At 35.1% G+C, this 17938-nt stretch overlaps 1 protein-coding gene across 1 annotated transcript in view; it reads left to right on the top strand.

Moving 5' to 3' along the window:
• LOC136039169 (dynamin-like GTPase OPA1, mitochondrial) overlaps window positions 1-17938 on the top strand; it is a gene marked incomplete in the record, with an annotated part of 327166 nt that overhangs the window by 283623 nt on the left and 25605 nt on the right. The window contains 1 exon segment of the mRNA XM_065722682.1: window positions 8244-8354. Coding sequence (XP_065578754.1) covers window positions 8244-8354 — 111 coding nt within the window.

Here is a 17938-nt window from a genome sequence, read left to right on the forward strand (position 1 = left end):
GGGACACAGGGAATATAAATGACGACCAGGACATAAGTAAAAAAAAACTAAAAAAACTAAAAAGAAAAAAACAAAACTAATAAAAAAACTAAAAAAGCTAAAAAACTAAAAAAAAACTAAAAAAGAAAAAAAAGAAAAAAAGGAAAAAAACTGAAAAATCAAGGAGAAAAACAAAACTAAAAAAATAAAAATAAAAATAAAAAAAACTATTAAGGTAAAAACTACAAAAAAAAACTAAAAAGAAAAAAAACTAAAAAAACTAAAAAACAAAACTAAAAAAAATAAAAATAAACAAAAACTAAAAAAGTAAAAACCAAAAAAAAACTAAAAAGAAAAAAAGGGGAAAAACAAAAAAATTTATTTCATCATATACCAATTCAAAAACGAATGTATATACAGACCGGGACACCGGGACACAAATGACGACCGGGACACAGAGAATATAAATGACGACCGGGACACAGGGACACAACTACAACGGGGACGCCGGGGGGCACAGGGGGATATATAAATGACGACGGCGACACAGGGAATGGTCGATTAGCAATCACCATCAACAAAGCTCAAGGGCAATCATTAGAATCATGAGGTATAGATCTGAATACGGATTGTTTTCCCATGTACAATTATATGTTGCATGTTCAAGAGTCGGTAAACCTGACAATCTATTTATATGCACAGACAATGGGACAACGAAGAATGTTGTATATTTGCAAGTTTTACGTAGTTAAAAACATATAGTTATATTTTTTACTGTTTTAAAAAGAAGAATTGAGAGAAAGAGTCAAACTTTAGCGTAAAGAGCGGGGCGTTGATGAGGAAGCAGCCTCTTTCATATACGAAGTAATTTCTGTTCGTTTTAAGTTTTAATGTCGCTCCTTACTTTCAGTTAACAAACTTGTTTTTTTTTATTTAATATTAGTTATAAAAGATGTATATAGTTTTGTAAGTTTCCGATTCAAACAATCATATTTCATAGTCACTGCCCTTGGTACTTTAATCTAGATTTAACCAAAATTCAGCTATATGTGACTTAAATAGTCCTCTTTGAGTTTCGCTATTAATTCTTTCATCTTTTGACCTTAGAAATATCTACGGTAATTAGATTTCAAATCTATTTTTATTTATCTTCTAATTATGTGGTATTATTTTCTTTGAAACGTAAGCTTTCGAGATAAAACCCAAGGACACACGTAAAAATGTAAGACACAGTAAAACCAAAAACAAATTTATTCTTTCTACTTTTATATTGCTACTCAAATGTCGACCTTACGGCGTATAAAGTAATTTATAGCTTATATTTAAAGATTGAAAACGAGCATTAAAAGTAATTTAAGGTAAATTTTATTCGATGAATGTGGTAAACATATAACAGTACATCGTAATTCACAAGGATTGCTATATGTGACTCACAAAATTGGAACTAAAGTTGACACTTGTATATTTTTTGAATTTTTATTTCGTTACATATCTAATAGATTATACCCTAAGGTGTTGTTTTGTTAAAATATCCATAATGGTAATAAAAAAGGAATGTAAATAACAAATTTCACATTGTAATAGATCAGTCTTGTTTCATATGACTCTACATGGAAGAGTACAATTAGGGATTAGACCTGCTAATGGTGATAAAATCACAATAACCATAATTCCCGACTAAGACGTCAATAATTCTAATCCGTTGGTAGTTTGTTGAGTAATGTTTAACTTTTAAGCAAGAGTGAAGATTTTTTTTTTTTTTTTTTTTTTTTTTTTTTTTTTTTTTTTTTTTTTTTTTTTTTTTTTTTGTAAACTAATAGTAATAAAATGTAATAAATAGACCAGTCTTGTTTCATATGATCTTACATGGAAGACTACAATTGGGGATCTCTAATGGTGATAAAATCACAAAAAGGAACTAACTGTGATTTAGGAGTAGGGGTGCAAATCCTGGACTATAGGGAGGGACAAAATATATTTTTCAAAATTTAAGACTAAGGCCAGTATCTCCCCTTATTTCTTAGAGGAAAATACCAAAAGGTACTTCTTTAAATATCGAGACGATCATGGGGTAAATACCTCTCCCCCCCCCAGCTGGCTTATCTGTTTGGCAGTTGTTGCTGGGACACCAATGAGAAACTTAACTTCAAGCCATATTCTTGCAAACTAGCAGTCACTTCAGAAGGGTTTTGACAAGAGAGCTAGGTGGTACTTTACGAATGTACACTTTATCTGAGATAGTTTCCGACACGGCCACAGTCCGAGTTGAGGCAACTAGAGTAAATCCCAAACTACATTATAGCCTAGTCGATATAACAAAAATTCCCGACCAACACGTCAATAATCTGATCTGTTTGTAGTTTGTTGTGTTATTTTTAACTTCTATGCGTATAATTTTTAGGGTTGATCTCTAAGAGTGAAGATACATTTTTTTTTTTTTTTTTTTTTTTTTTTTTTTTTTTTTTTTTTTTTTTTTTAGCACTTATTGCTAAAATTATGAAAAACATTATTTTTATTACCCCCCCACCACCACCAACAAAAATTTTTTTTTTGTAAAAAAAAAAAAATCATGGGTACGTGCCTATCTGATCTTTATGACGATTTGAGTTACTTGACTTAAGGCTCGTGCCGCGTTGGGGGTGGCTTATAGAGTGCTACGCCTTTCTGGTCTTTTCACTTCTTGTCTCCAATGGATCTGGCTCTTGTCTCCTGGCTCTTGAAATTACCCTTATTTTTTTAGTTGTTTTTTAGTTATATTTTCATATATTTATTATTTTTTTTTATTTTTTTTTTTGTCGAACTTCGCAACTCTTCTCCTTTAGGCTAACTACCCTGCTGCGCCTCGTGTGGGAGGGGGGCCTTGTTGAAGGCAATGTGAACCATCTCCAGAAGTTTATTAAAACTATCCTTCAACCTTATCGTGGTTCTGCCCCTTGGACGGGACCAGTCATGAACTTTTGGGTCGAAATCGTATACTAATCCGGCTGGGGCTGTTGTTGGCATTCGTAGGAGCCATCATATCTGTATGATGGATCTGGTATAAGACACAAATACACACTATTAGTAGACTAAATCCTTTTCATTATAATTTTCTGCTTCTTTAGTCCAACCGTGACGTTAAAATCAAGGAAATAAAGCCAAATTATTGACAAATTTTGGCTTTTTTTATCAACGGATATATCTATGTTATGGCCTAGACAGAATTCGCCATAAACTCACTCATACTTATTACTTGTAGTACAGAAACTTCTAACTTTTAATATTTGGCATTCACTCATACGTGTCAGTTTCAAACGAATATCAAGACATTGGGTCTAACGGAAAAACGAAGAAAAAAAAAAAATCATGAATAAACAAAAAAAAAATCATAAAATTGAACCAGAACCAGCATGTTGTGGAATTTTTCAGGGGGGGGGGTACATTTCGGGAAGAGGCTCAAATTTAAAAATATAAAACCAAAGGAGTTATGTATAAACATAGAACTTTACGTAACAATTCATAAGATTCTTGAGATGACCGGGAAGGGCTAAAACCCACCAGAGCCCCTCTCTGACTACGTGTCTCGGCTAAAAGAGTGATTTTCTTTTTATTCTTATGAAGATAGAACCTGCCTGTCTTTGTCCTTAACACTTTCCACTTTAAGACACGTGACACTTCTCTAAAAAGGCTTATTAATGGGTCTTCTGGGATAACCTTTACTCTGACGGCGCCCTTACATTAGGCCTGTTATTGCCTAAAAACTGTCATAGAAGAAGAAGAAGAAGAAGTTTATTCAATACAATACAATATAAAATACAATTCAAAATGGAATTACAATACACTTATTCCCCCTCGAAAGGCTCCATGGCCAGGGATACAAGGAGGATAAATTTTTTATTAAAATTAAGATTTGATTTTGATTAAGATTCCGTACTTCGTATCCATCTTTGGTCTTTTCATTTGGAGGAAAACTGCCCCCTTCTCAATCCCTGTGAAAACCCTCGAATTCTAGTAATCCAAATTAGTCTAAACATAATTGTCTCTGCCCTGTAAAATAGCTAAATGATAATAATTTATATTATTTTTGAGTTATTTGGCATTGTAAAGGGGGGGGGCTATTCTTCCAGACCCTCCCTGATTCATGTGTTAAGGATTGGTTGTAATTACAAGTTCTGTGTGCCGACCACATGACACATATTTAGTAAATATATCTGGTACTGTGGTGCCAACTGTGTAATATAAAAAATTCAAGATATTTGAAAACCAGAATTTTTTTCAAGGTGATGCTACAGACATAAACTTTTAATCAGGTAAGGCGGAGAAAAGCATTTCAGGCAAGCACGCAAGGGGAACCTTAGAAGACAGTCCTTCACCCGCAATCTTATTTTTCTGAGTTTCCGGACACTTCTTGTTCAAATTATTTTTTTTTTATTCCCACCACACAAAAAAATTCAAGCGTATGTAAATACGTTCTAAGTGTTTCTTCTGCTTTGTTAATGTATATTTCAAAAGGTATTTTTTTTTGTCTGTGTTAGTTTTGTTTTGAGTACTGAGGACGGCTTGGCGGAGGTCTTTGCCGATTATTTTCGCTTCGTTTTTTTTTCATGTACTGAAGAATATCTTCCTTTTCTTGTTTTTTTAATTATATTTTTGTATTTTCGTTTTTTATCAAACATCAAGCATGCGTCCCTATAGCATCTGCCGGTTCTTCAACGCGAGGCGAATTAACACTTCGACAACTTGTGGGAGCGGAATGGAAACCTCGTTTAATCCTTCCGCAGACTATCGGGTTTCATGTACATTATTCATTCGTAACCATCAATAATTTTTGACCATTATCCGTCTCCTAAAAAGTGTGTCAAGTGTCGGTGCCTAATTATATTCGGTACTGCCTGTTGATTTGGAATAAAAACGAAATTTCTTTAATTAATACTAGCATCATTTCGACCGTAATTCTAGAAGTATTTCCCACGGCTGGGGAGCTATACATCTTAAAATTCAGTATATCATTTTAATTATTGATTGGGTGTGGTTTCTATTGGAAGATACTCTTTCCATATACAACTCTTTTATTCAAGGCATGTTTAACAAATTTCAAAATTTTAAAAACCCTTTTAATTGGTGTTCTAATTGCAAAACTGCTTGGAATTTTAACTCAAAGGTTGGGATATTAACACAATAATTTCAGCCAACTGTGACTGTCTTTTCCCTTATGATTCATTCTCTTACGTCTGAATCATACTTTGCTTTTCCAGTCCATTAGGGTAGTGAAGCGCTAATGGGGGGAGGGGGGCTTTGAGAGCCTACAGTGTCAATTGATCGTGTACAGTCAGGAAAGAATGTCCCCACCACCCTCTGACTAACCAACGTTCTAAAACCTTTCATCTTTGCACGAATGAAAATATAAGGGAGGGGGAAGCAAAGGTTGAAAATTCGGTGCTTGTATCGTAACTTAATATTGTTTCAAAGAAGCGATATTGCTAGAGGAACTATTTTTTTCAATGAGAATGCTGAAAAATAAGTACTCTCCAAAATATTGGAGGACGAAAAAATTTGGGAGGGTGCTTTATCCAACCCTTCCTCTAATAGGTGCCCCTGCTGCCAGTATGTTTTGCTTTGTTTTTTTGTTGTTGTTTTTCTTGCCTAAGCCGTAGCTTTTGTTTGAAGACAAGGATTTTAACTCACTGCTTTTTGATCTGATGAATAAATACATAGTCAAAATGAATCCTATTTAACCCCTTAACTTTTATAGCAAAAAAAAATCGTTCTGTTTCCCTTACTTTGTAAATCGTATCAGTCACATAAATTCCCAGTCAGGCCATAGGTCATAGAAAATAGGAAATGTCAATGTATAATAAAATAAGAAATAAGTATTTTGACTATATCACCTATTTTTGGGTTGAAAAAATGGGAAAATACCCTAAAGTGAACACTATTAAAAAGTTAGGTATAAAGACAAAACTCAGCAAATAAAAGATGAGTTCAAAACATTAAAAATTGATTAAGGCTTGGACGTGATTAACTTTAATCAAGGTAAAGACTTTGATATTATTATTTTTATTTATTTTGAAACCTGTGGATCCACAAAAAAAGAAACAGAAGAGTGGATAAGAGAAAAAACATAGTCAACTCACAATAATAATCACTAATAAAAACAGAAATTAGATGAAGGTGGTAAAATTTCTTGAAAGAAACAAGAAAACAAAATAGAAATATTTTAAATAGGAAAATGGGTTAGTTTTGGAAACCTTGCCAGAATTATCTTCTTTGTAATAAATGTTTTCTTTTCAAGGATAAAGATCAGAAATAAAAATAAAAAGTATAAAATGAAGAAAAGGCATAAGTGGCCCCTTTTAACGGTTTATTCAAGCGAATGAATAACAATTTAAAACAAAATGCTATCACTGTAAAACACCTTAAAATCTTAATTTTTGATTAACGCGGATTTTACGCGGACATTAATTTTATTAATTTTTATTAATAAAAATATTTACATTATTTTTATTCTTACCTTCATGAGAATAACAATTTTCTCGAGGCAAAGCTGCGTGTCATTGACTAGTGCTATCAATGGGGAAGGACATTTTAACCTGGATCAGATCCCCCCTAGACTTTGAAAAATATACTGTTTTGAGGGGGTATTTCCGTGCAATATTAGCGTTTTCCGCATTTTCATTGAGAAAACGACAAATTTGTCTCTCCTACAAAAAATATATTATGCCTCCTCTTAAATTATATAAAAAATTTAAAAAAAAAATAAAAAATACATTCATTAAAAAATAAATAATACAAAAAATACATTATGCCTCTTCTTCATAAATTTTCGTAGATCAATTCCAGTGTTAATGACAGGGACGTAAATAGCTGTGTAATAGGGAGTACAGTGGCCACCGCTAAACCTTGTTTCGCCACCTCTTGGCCAAATTCCCCCCCCCCCAATTTTTTCGTTTGCTCCCTCCCGAGCAGATCTAATTTTTAATGAAGTACTATGTGTAACTTTGGCTGCAACACCGTCCATTCATGAGAATGAAGTGGAAAGGGCGCAAAATGTATTTGCAAAACCTGGTAGGGGGCCGATATTTTTGCTTTTGTCTTTCTTAATACAAAAAAAGTTCATTTTAACGAAGATATCAACAAAAACAGTATTTACAGAATTTAAAATGACATTATTGTCCCTTGTCCCACCTTTAATCAATTTACTTCCCTACCAATCAATGTTGTCTGATCCTACCTTTATTTCAGTTCATGCCCTACTGGATTTTTGCTGATTCATTCCACTTTGGGCTGTTCACTGGAAAATAATTTGTCCCCCTCCAGGATTTTTTTAAATCACGCATATTTAAAATATCATCGATACTGAATAGGCTCCTAAGTATATTTCTTTTCTAGGAAAGAGAGTATTAATCCAGGGTCAAAAACTAGAAAACAAAAATGGAATCAAAATATAGTTAAAGACTTCGTGGATTTCTGTTCTATTAAGAAGAATAATCTTTAAAGGTCAAGCATTAGACATTGAAATAAACTAGAAAATCGATCTTGGCATTTGGTTTTTCCGCATCGAATGGTACCAAAATCGTTCGTATGACGGTTTCTTCCTAGACATCCCCCCCAGCGTATCTTTTTTATCTGTAGATTAACTGTTCATTTGATTTAATCTTGATTAGTCTTTTTATATATTTTATATTTTATACAGAACGTATGACATTCAATAACTAACCACCTATATATATATATATATATATATATATATATATATATATATATATATATATATATATATATATATATATATATATATATATATATATAAATATATATATAATATATATATATATATATATATATATATATATATATATATATATATATATATATATATATATGTATATATATATATATAATATATATATATATATATATATATATATATATATATATATATATATATATATATATATATATATATATATATATATATATATATATTTATATATATATATGACACCCTTCCAAACAGGAAGGGTGTGCGAAAGCACAGGATGGCTGGCCCCCAACCCCCCATTGCACTTCCTGGCTGAAGGGCCAAGAAACGGAGATCAGCACCGCGGGTACGGACTGTAAAGTCTAATGCCGTATCCTTTACCATATATATGCTATATATATATATATATATATATATATATATATATATATATATATATATATATATATATATATATATATATATATATATATATATATATACACTTTTTATATATTTTTTATAAACGGTTTATTTTTTCAAGGTCGAAGGTTAGAAAAGGAAGTCAAAGAAGTATTAGATGAATTTAGTCAAGATAGGGAACAGAAAGAAACCCTCTTAACAGGAAGAAGAGTGACTTTAGCTGAAGAATTGAGTGAGTAATATTCCACCTTTTTTCTACCCTATTATTATTATTATTATTTTGAGATTACCCACAAAGGTAATTTGAGACAAAGATCTATTGCCTTCACATCTTTCCCTCCATCAAGAGACTTGCATATCTCTTTTTCTTACTTTGTAGTGTGTGAAGGTGTCTACCATTATCTCCCCAAAGCCCAATCCTCCAAGCCCAAACCTCTTGGATTAAAAAATAGAGGGCCTTTGGGGAGGGCGGAAAATTTTTATACTTAAAACTTTCACAAGAGTGTACTCAACCAACAATTTTTAAGAGTTTCCTGGCGATCAGATGAATGGTGTAGTAATGCATACGGGATACACAACCAGATAGACATACATTCCATTTTTTGTCCCTCCTCCCTATAGTTTCATGAATAGTCGCTTCTGATATGTGTCGACTTAGATAAGACTAAAACCCCATCGAAGTAAATGTTTCTGGTATCGTTCCCAAGGTAGCCGAATTTTATTTTCAATTTTTCTTGGGCTTCAGGATCCTTGTGGGCGAACGGGTTTTGGATAGAAGGAGAGAGAGAGAGAGAGGGAGACAGAGAGAGGAGAGAGAGAGAGAGAGGAGAGAGAGAGAGAGAGGAGAGAGAGAGAGAGAGAGAGAGAGAGAGAGAGAGAAAGAAAGAGAGAGAGAGAGATATTTGAGAATATTGGACTTATTAGACATTAAATTTATTTTGCAATGCTAGAGGTTCTATCAAGTAGTCTCACCTGCTTAAACTGTGTAGCATGTAATGTAGAATGTTGGAATCCTCATCTTTAGCTCCTTCCTAGAAGATTGTTATGGCAACCGAGAAGAAGGCTATACGAAGCCTGTTTTGTAAATATACCAAGTTTCTCTGTGTCTCTAATTGTGGCACAGAATTAATTAATGACAAGGTTATTCAGCCCCTCCCATTTGTTGGAAGAAGGATTTCTAACTTCACAGGTGCAGTCATCAAAGGGCATCCGAGGTGTAACTCAATCTGCACTATCTGATGTACATCTAGGAATACCACTACCCCGCCCTGCGTCGCTAGTGTCCGCTACGACGTGCCTCTTTGTGCCACGCAAGACATATTTTGGTACTTTTCTGTTAAACGGAACACACCCAAGAAAGAAATTTGGGTTAATCCTAATTAAATATACCAAATATGATGATAATATAATAATTCAGAAACAAAATTATGGAAACTACGGCAAAGAATTATGGAAAATAGATCGCGCAGAACGCATACCTAACCCCTAACAACCTTCATAAATAAAATATATAATAAAAATATAGCTACATTGTGGTTTTTCTCACTCAAAATAAGCAAATTATAACCGATCCCAGAGAGACAAACCGGTTTCTGTCAGATCTTATACAGCGTAATTCTTGAGTTTATTTCGTTTAATAGACAAGTACCTATATTTTGTCATACCCGGTACACCTTTGCCATGTGTGGCGCGCTACCTGGTGTAATGACTCAAAACCTAAATCAATGATCATTTTTGCGTGTTCAAGATTTCAGTTTGGATATCCAAACTGTACGCCCAAAGCACTGCTTGTGTCAACGCGTTTGTAGTATGCTGCGTTCCCTTTGATTGTTGTTATAAATGAGGAAGCCAGCAGCCTCAACATTGTTTATTACTTTATTTTCACCCCTCATGAAAAGACAGAACTCATAATAAACAAAAAATGTCATAAATTAAACTTCTACATTTCCAATATCTGGGAAATAACAGCACAACTTTTTAAAATACCAAAGGCATCAAAATAAAAATTGTTTTTACCCCCTTGACGCATCTTAGGTTTGTTTATAGCTGAAAACTAAGATTTTCCGAAATTTTATATTTTAAGTTATTTCAAACTTTCTAAGTTCTTAGGGAACCACCAAATTTTCGTGAGCATTGCAACGCTGGAGCGCGAATTGAACGAAGAAAAGGTAATTATTTAGAATTGACAATGCTTCTCGTCCATAAGAATTAAAAACATTAGCGATTTGTTGCTTTCCAAATACAACTGCACCTTCAAAGGAAAGCTACATCTTCTGAATCTGTTTGGTGCCACATGTTTTTTTTCTGATTTTTCTCCCAAGTTTTTTTTTTACCCAAGTTTTTACTGTCGTTTTTGCTAATCATTACACCCATGTTTCTGAAGCATGTGTGCTCCCAAAAACAGATGAAGATTTCTGGATGTTTTCCAGAAAAATTGCCTACAGATTGTTTCGGGTACCCGGTTTCTGACCGCATTTCAAACAGTAGGCTATACGAAAAGTTTGGTCTAATCCAGCTTTCTAGGACTATAATGAGAGAAAGGATGAGATGGCTAGGGCATGTTCTGCGGATGAAGGATGACAGATTGCCGAAGTTTGTCTTTTTCGGCCAACCTTCTAGGGCTAAACGGAAAGCAGGTCGTCCACGATTGAAGTGGGAGGACGTTATAAAGAAAGATTTAAGGAAAACGGGAACTTCCTGGTAGGGTGTAAATAGGGATGCCTTGAATATATTAGATGGAGGAGGAGCCTGCCTAGCACGGTTGGCCTCAGGTGGCTTGGTGCTGCGATAGACTGTTAGTAGTAGTAATAGTAGCTTCTTTTTCTTTTAAGTTGGTGCCTGCTACCAAAAACTGAATATTGAGGTCTTATTCATTAATAACTGAATTCTATATTTTTGCCTAATTGTTAAGGCATGGTTGTGTAAGTTTTAACTCAACCAGTACGAACACTCACATGTCATTTTCACCGTCTCTGGTGCTTTAAAATTTTTCGGTGTCTTTGGTGCTTTAGAATTGCAAATTGGTTACAACTCAAAGTAGCTCTTAGAAAATTTGTAGGCTGTGATAAAGAAAGACACACTGGTCAGAACGGCACTGCAATCATCAGTTCTGAAGAGCTTGAAAATTAATGACCCTGTTCCTTTAAAAAAAAAAATGGGCTCTCTATATAACTTTATACATCTGTGTATCTATATGTCTCTCTCTCTCTCTCTCTCTCTCTCTCTCTCTATATATATATATATATATATATATATATATATATATATATATATATATATATATATATATATATATATATATATATATATATACATATATATATATATATATATATATATATATATATATATATATATATATATATATATATATATATATATATATATATATGTCTCTCTATATAATTATCACCGGGAGAAATTCTCCATGGAGAAAGTTTCCACGGGAGGAACTTTCGATTAAGATTTAAAAAAATCCACATAGGGGGGATTTCCCCCATGACCCGAAGAAGAATTGGAAATTAAATAAAAAAAAGCCTTTTTTTCAAATGACATTTTGTTAAGGAGAATTTGGCAGGTGGAATCGTGTGCAAGAAATTTTCGGAAGGCAGTTGCAGCGAGGACGGAAATATCCGGTAGTAAACTTCCTGGTGGGAAGGATTTTACGCGGGTCGGACTTTTCGCGGAGCAATTTTTCGCGGGGGGTGGGGAGTTTTTCACGGATGGGGATGTAGATATCCTGGTATTATTTGAAAAATGATCAGAAATTAAATTCCAAAAACAGATGTTTTTTTTGTCAACTGAAAGTAAGGAGCAACATTAAAACATAAAACGAACAGAAATTATTCCGTAAATGATGGGGACTTCTCCTTCCTCAATACCCTGCTCTTTATGCTAAGTATTGACCTTTTGTCCTAACTGTTTAAGAGCGATTATTGAAACACAAGGGCCTCTTAATGAGAATCAGAAGCTATTTAAAATAAAGAAAAAACTTTAGCGTGAAGAAAGAGGTATTGAAGAGGGGCATCCCCCGCATACAAGGAATAATTTCTATGTGTTTCGAGTTTTAATGTTGCTCCATACTTTTAGTTGAAAAAACGTGTTTTTTTTTTATTTAATTCAAAACAGAATCAACAGTGGTTTCCCGATTTGCAGCCAGTGGGTTTTAATATAAAAATTTTAAATTGCCTTTTAATAGTCTATTAAAATAGTATCCACTGATTTAAGATTTGTCGATATGAGTATGAACATGGAAATGAACGTAATAAATGTCGCCAAAAACCATTACCATTTTCTTAGAGTCGTAAAAGATTTATCGCTTCCGTAATATTCGTACTCTCTTTCCTTTTTTTTAATCAAAGAAAATGTATATAGAAGATAAGGGTATATTTAACTGAAGGACGTGAACCGTTTTTAAAATCATTAAAGTAGCAATGAGCATGGGTGGACACGGAATTAGTGTTTGGGAGGGGCTCCAACAAAACTTGACTCCCCAGCGCTGATTGGCTAAGGGGCAAGAAAACAGGTGCACCGCCGGTTTGGACCTGAAGGGTCTAGTGCCCTCATACTTCTTACTTTCTCATTTTTAACTTTGACTTGCTTCTTCCACCACTCCTATAATTGATAAAGATCTCAGTCTTTTAGTGGGGGGGGGGTCACGTGCCCCTAAAACATCCCTAAAATTATCTCTAAAACGTGCCTCTAAAATTATATCTCAATGTTTGAATTGGTTAAACGGAAACTTATACATTCATATTTTTATTAAAAAAAAGGAAAATCAGGAAATCAATTTTTAATTAAACCTAAATATGTAGTTATGCAACTTTTGGTAGTAGTGGGCACCACCTTAAAAGAATGAAAATTTTGTGACAAATCAGCAAAAATATGTGACGCCAAACAACCTTAGGAGGTGTGAGAAGATGTATTTTTGGGGGAATTAAAAAATTTGCTAGATTTTTCGGATGGAAAACGTTGTCAAATTTAAGTAATTAGTTTTTCTTATTTACGGCTTGGTGTGGCAACACTGACGAAAATGTGGTGCTCCCGTAGAGACTTCAGCATTTTGAAACAAACAGAAGATAAAATTGGAAAACAGCGGTTTTCAGATGAAACTGAACCTGTAAAATGAATCCAAAGGGCTTTATTTCTTTTTGGTTGTTTTAGGATTAGAAATTTGTAATTATTGTTTCAATAGAAGATTGCTCATTTAGCCTCAATATTCGCAGGAATTTATTTTACGGGCTTATTAATTTATTTCTGTGTCGTGAGCTTTAATACACTTAAGAAGATTGGCCGTAAAACCACAGGCTTCTCATTTAAGTCAAATTTTCCTGGGGACCTCGGGCTCCCCCAAACTGGTCACTATACCTGGAGACCCGATTGGAAACGCTTGTTAGTAACTTTCACTTATCATTTGCTAATTAACATATGTTATCAAATATTTTATACCTTGACCCTAGTCAGCTACGTGGGGGGGGTGTTTAGGGGTCATGTAATAGTGTCAATAAGGAGGCTAGAGAAAGGCTCCGTTAAGAAGGTTAGTAATATTCTTAGCCACGAGCAGGTATGTGAACTGCGACTCACTTAGAGGAGGGGGAAGACAACTTGGTAATATACGCAACAGGCGTTAATATTCAAAAATAGACAAGAAGCTTGTTGCGTTAAAAAACAAAACGATTGAATAGACAGAACTTCATTTATACCCAGCACAACGGTTGAATAATGAGATGATAAGGAAGGAGGTTCTTGTAGGGCTTCAATTATAGATAACCGGATTTACCTCAATTCATCCATGGCTAAATTCCAACCCCGGATGCAATAATGCAATACTACCCGAACACCCAGAGTTTAACATATCAGCTACTGTACAGGATATACATTTGGGTATTTTTCGCCAGAAGGGTTAAGTAGGGTCCCTTCGTCTATAGATTAATATCTTGGAATAATTTATCGTTTCAGACAACTTTCATCCGACAGTCACGCAGCGTTATATACGCAAGAGACCGATGTTTGCGTGTAGGAACGTACGGAGGGAGGTCGGGACTAGGACTCCTCCTTAGACCGGAGTTTTATTGAATTCATACTCAATCCTTGTTCATATAAAATTCATTTTGTATTTTTGCCGCCCTTCCGTGATTTTTTCTCTATTTCCCGAAAAAAATCCGGGTAATTACCTATATAAATTCATGGAAAGTTATGTCTGTCTTTTGAAACAAAGATGGTGCTACTACCTTTGATTTGTTTCCCAGCCTCGGCGGAAGTGCCAGGATTCTTAGTTGTTTTTCTGAGAGCTAGAAATTATTTTTTCTCATCATGGACTGGTAATGCTAGGTTGGTTCACATTTAACTACCAACGTAGATTGGTTTTCCAGTATCACCGAACTTCTGCCAAAGTCCTGGAACCGTCGCTGCTTAGATTAGTTCCTGTCATGTAAACAGGGTTGGCCAATCTTGTGAGCTTAAGTACAGTAGGTGTTGGGACATTTCAGGTTCAGGTTCTTTTATTTTTTGCAATAATTATAACATAAGTATGACCTACCCCGGTAGAGAGCATAGCTCGAATGGCACGCAAGTTATAAATGAAAGTAAAAATTTTCTTCAGAAAAAAAAGAAAGAAAGAAAGAAAATTAATAATAATAATAGTAGTAAAAAATAATAGTACTAATAGTAATGATAGTACTCATCAGTTCAAACTTAGAATCAAACAACAACCATTAAAAGGAGAAAACAGACAATTTTTAGAACTGACAAGAGGGGCAAACCCATCAAAAACAAGAGCTAAGAGCTCATATGGCACTTGTGACGAGGCGAGAAGAGCTAAGAGCCAAGAGATCATATGGTATGAGCTCTAAATAAAATTCTATGAATCAATAGATCGATTTAAAAAGGAAAATAAGAGGCTTAATGCCGTCAGGATTTAAAATAAGAGCTCTGAGTCACGATGTCCTTCTAAATATCAAAATTCATTAAGATCCGATCACCCACTCGTAAGTATAAATGCCTCATTTTTTCTAATTTTTCCTCTCCCTTTAGCCCCCCAGATGGTCGAATCTGGGGAAAATGACTTTATTAAATCAAATTGTGCACCTCCCTGGCACGCCTACCAATTTTCATCGTCCTAGCACGTGCAGAAGCACCAAACCTCGCCAAATCACTGAACCCCTCCCCCCAATTCCTCCCTAGAGAGCGAATCCAGTACGATTCTGTCAATCACGTATCAAGGACATTTGTTTATTCTATCCACCAAGCTTCATCCCGATTCCTCCACTCCAAGTGTTTTTCCAAAATTTTCCCCCTCCAACTCCCCCCAATGTCAAAAGATCTGGTCGGGATTGAAATAAGAGCTCTGAGACATGAATTCCTTCTAAAAATCAAATTTCATTAAGATCTGATCGTCTATTCGTAAGATAAAATACTCCATTTTTCACGTTTTCCAAGAATTCCAGCTTCCCCCTCCAACTCCCCCCCAATGTCACAGGATCTGGTAGGAATTTAAAATTAGAACTTTAAAGCACAAGATCTTTCTAAATATCAAATTTCATTAAGATCTGGTCACCTTTTCGTAAGTTACAAATACCTCAATTTTCAAAATTACCCCCCCCCCCCCCCATTTCCACCAAAGAGAGCAGATCCGGTTCGTTTATCTCAGTCACGTATCTTAGACAGGTTTCTATTCTTCTCATCCAGTTTCATCCTGATCTCACCGCTTTAAGTATTTTCTAAGGTTTCCGGTACCCCCCAACTGCCCCCCTCCAATTACGCTTGATCCGGTTGAGATTTAAAATAAGAGATCTAAGTTACGAAGTCCTTCTAAATATGAAGTTTCATGAAGATCCGATCATTCCTTCGTAAGTTAAAAATACGTCATTTTTTCTTATTTTTCAAAATTACATCCCCCCCCCCCCCAATAGAGCGGATCCGTTCCAATTATGTCAATCACGTATGTGACTTTTGCTTATTTTACCACCAAGTTTCATCCCGATCCCTCCAAGCTAAGCGTTTTCCATGATTTTAGGCTCCCCATCGAACTTCCCCAATGTCACCAGATCCGGTCAGGATTTAAAATAAGAACTTTGAGACACGATATCCTTCTAAATATCAAATTTCATTGAGATCCGATCACCCGTTCGTAAGTTAAAAAGTACCCTCATTTTTTCAAATTTCAGAATTAACCCCTCCCCCCAACTACCCCAAAGAGAGCGGATCCGTTCCGGTTATGTCAATCATGTATCTAGGACTCGTGATTATTTTTCCCACCAAGTTTCATCCCGACCCCTCCACTCTAAGTGTTTTCCAAGTTTTAGGTTTCCCCCCTCCCAACCCCAACCCCCCCAATGTCACCAGATCCGGTTGGGTTTAAAATACGAGCTCTGAGCCACGATATCCTTCTAAATATCAAATTTCATTGAGATCCGATCACCCGTTCGTAGTTAAAAATACTCATTTTTTCCATTTTTCATAAATAACCTCCTCCCCCCAAATACCCCAAAGAGAGCGGATCTGTTCCGTTTATGTCAATCATCTATCTAGGACTTGTGTTTTTTTTCCCACCAAGTTTCATCCCGATCCCTCCACTCTAAGTGTTTTCCAAGTTTCAGGTTTCCCCTCCCAACTCCCCCCCCTCCCAATGTCACCAGATCCGGTCGGGATTTAACATAAGAACTTCAAGACACGATATCCAAGACACGATATCCTTCTAAACATCAAATTTCATTGAGATCCGAGCACCCCGTTCGTAAGTTAAAAATACCTCTTTTTTCTAATTTTTCAGAATTACCCCCCCCCAACTTCCCCAAAGAGAGTGGATCCGTTCCGATTATGTCAATCATGTATCTGGGACTTGTGCTTATTTTCCCCATTAAGTTTCATCCCGATTCCTTCACTCTAGGTGTTTTCCAAGATTTTAGGTTTTCCCCCCTCCAACTCCCCCCAATGTCATCAGATCCGGTCAGGATTTAAAATAAGAGCTCTGAGACACAATATCATTTCAAACATAAAATTTATTAAGATCCCATCACCCCGCTCATAGTTAAAAATACTTCATTTTTTCTATTTTTTGTCGAATTAACCGGCCTCCCACTCCCCCCCCCCCAGATGGTCAATTTGGGGAAAACGACTATTTCTAATTTAATCTGGTCCGGTCCCTGATACGCTTGCCAAATTTCATCGTCCTAGCTTACCTGGAAGTGCCTAAAGTAGCAAAACCGGGACCGACAGACAGACAGACCGACAGAATTTGCGATTGCTATATGTCACTTGGTTAATACCAAGTGCCATAAAAACTGAATGAGTGGCATTTTGAACTGGTTTAGGCAACTTATTCCAAACAGTACGACTCGTCATTAAAGGATTAATATCTTACCTTACACAAGGAGTAAAAGGAATTTGAATATGTCTTTTTGTATTGAGAAGATTATAACTATTCTGATCAGAAGTAAAAGATGGCGGAACACTTAGGGGCTTGGGAGGTCACCATGAAGCCGACAAAAGCAGAACATGCACACGAAAGAATTTACAGTGATTTCGAGATCGAGTAAAGGGATAACTCCTGAATGATTAGTTTTTTGGATGAGGTTTCTAGCTTTATCTAGCTTAGATCAATTAAAAACTTAAGCACTCAATATCTAAAAAATTGAGGAAAGTCGAGAATTCAGTTTTCAATGAAAAAGGCCCTATAATGCACTTATGCAGTTTTTGCTTGTAGTGGGTGCCAAAATTAAAAGAAAAGAACTGAGGGTGCAGAATTAACGAAAAGAAGCTAATCACAAATTGCACCAAACACCTCAAAAAGGTTTAATTTTATGGCACTTGATATTA

This window comes from Artemia franciscana, chromosome 19 (assembly GCF_032884065.1).
Source record: "Artemia franciscana chromosome 19, ASM3288406v1, whole genome shotgun sequence".
In the NCBI taxonomy this organism is placed as follows: Eukaryota; Metazoa; Arthropoda; class Branchiopoda; order Anostraca; family Artemiidae; genus Artemia; species Artemia franciscana.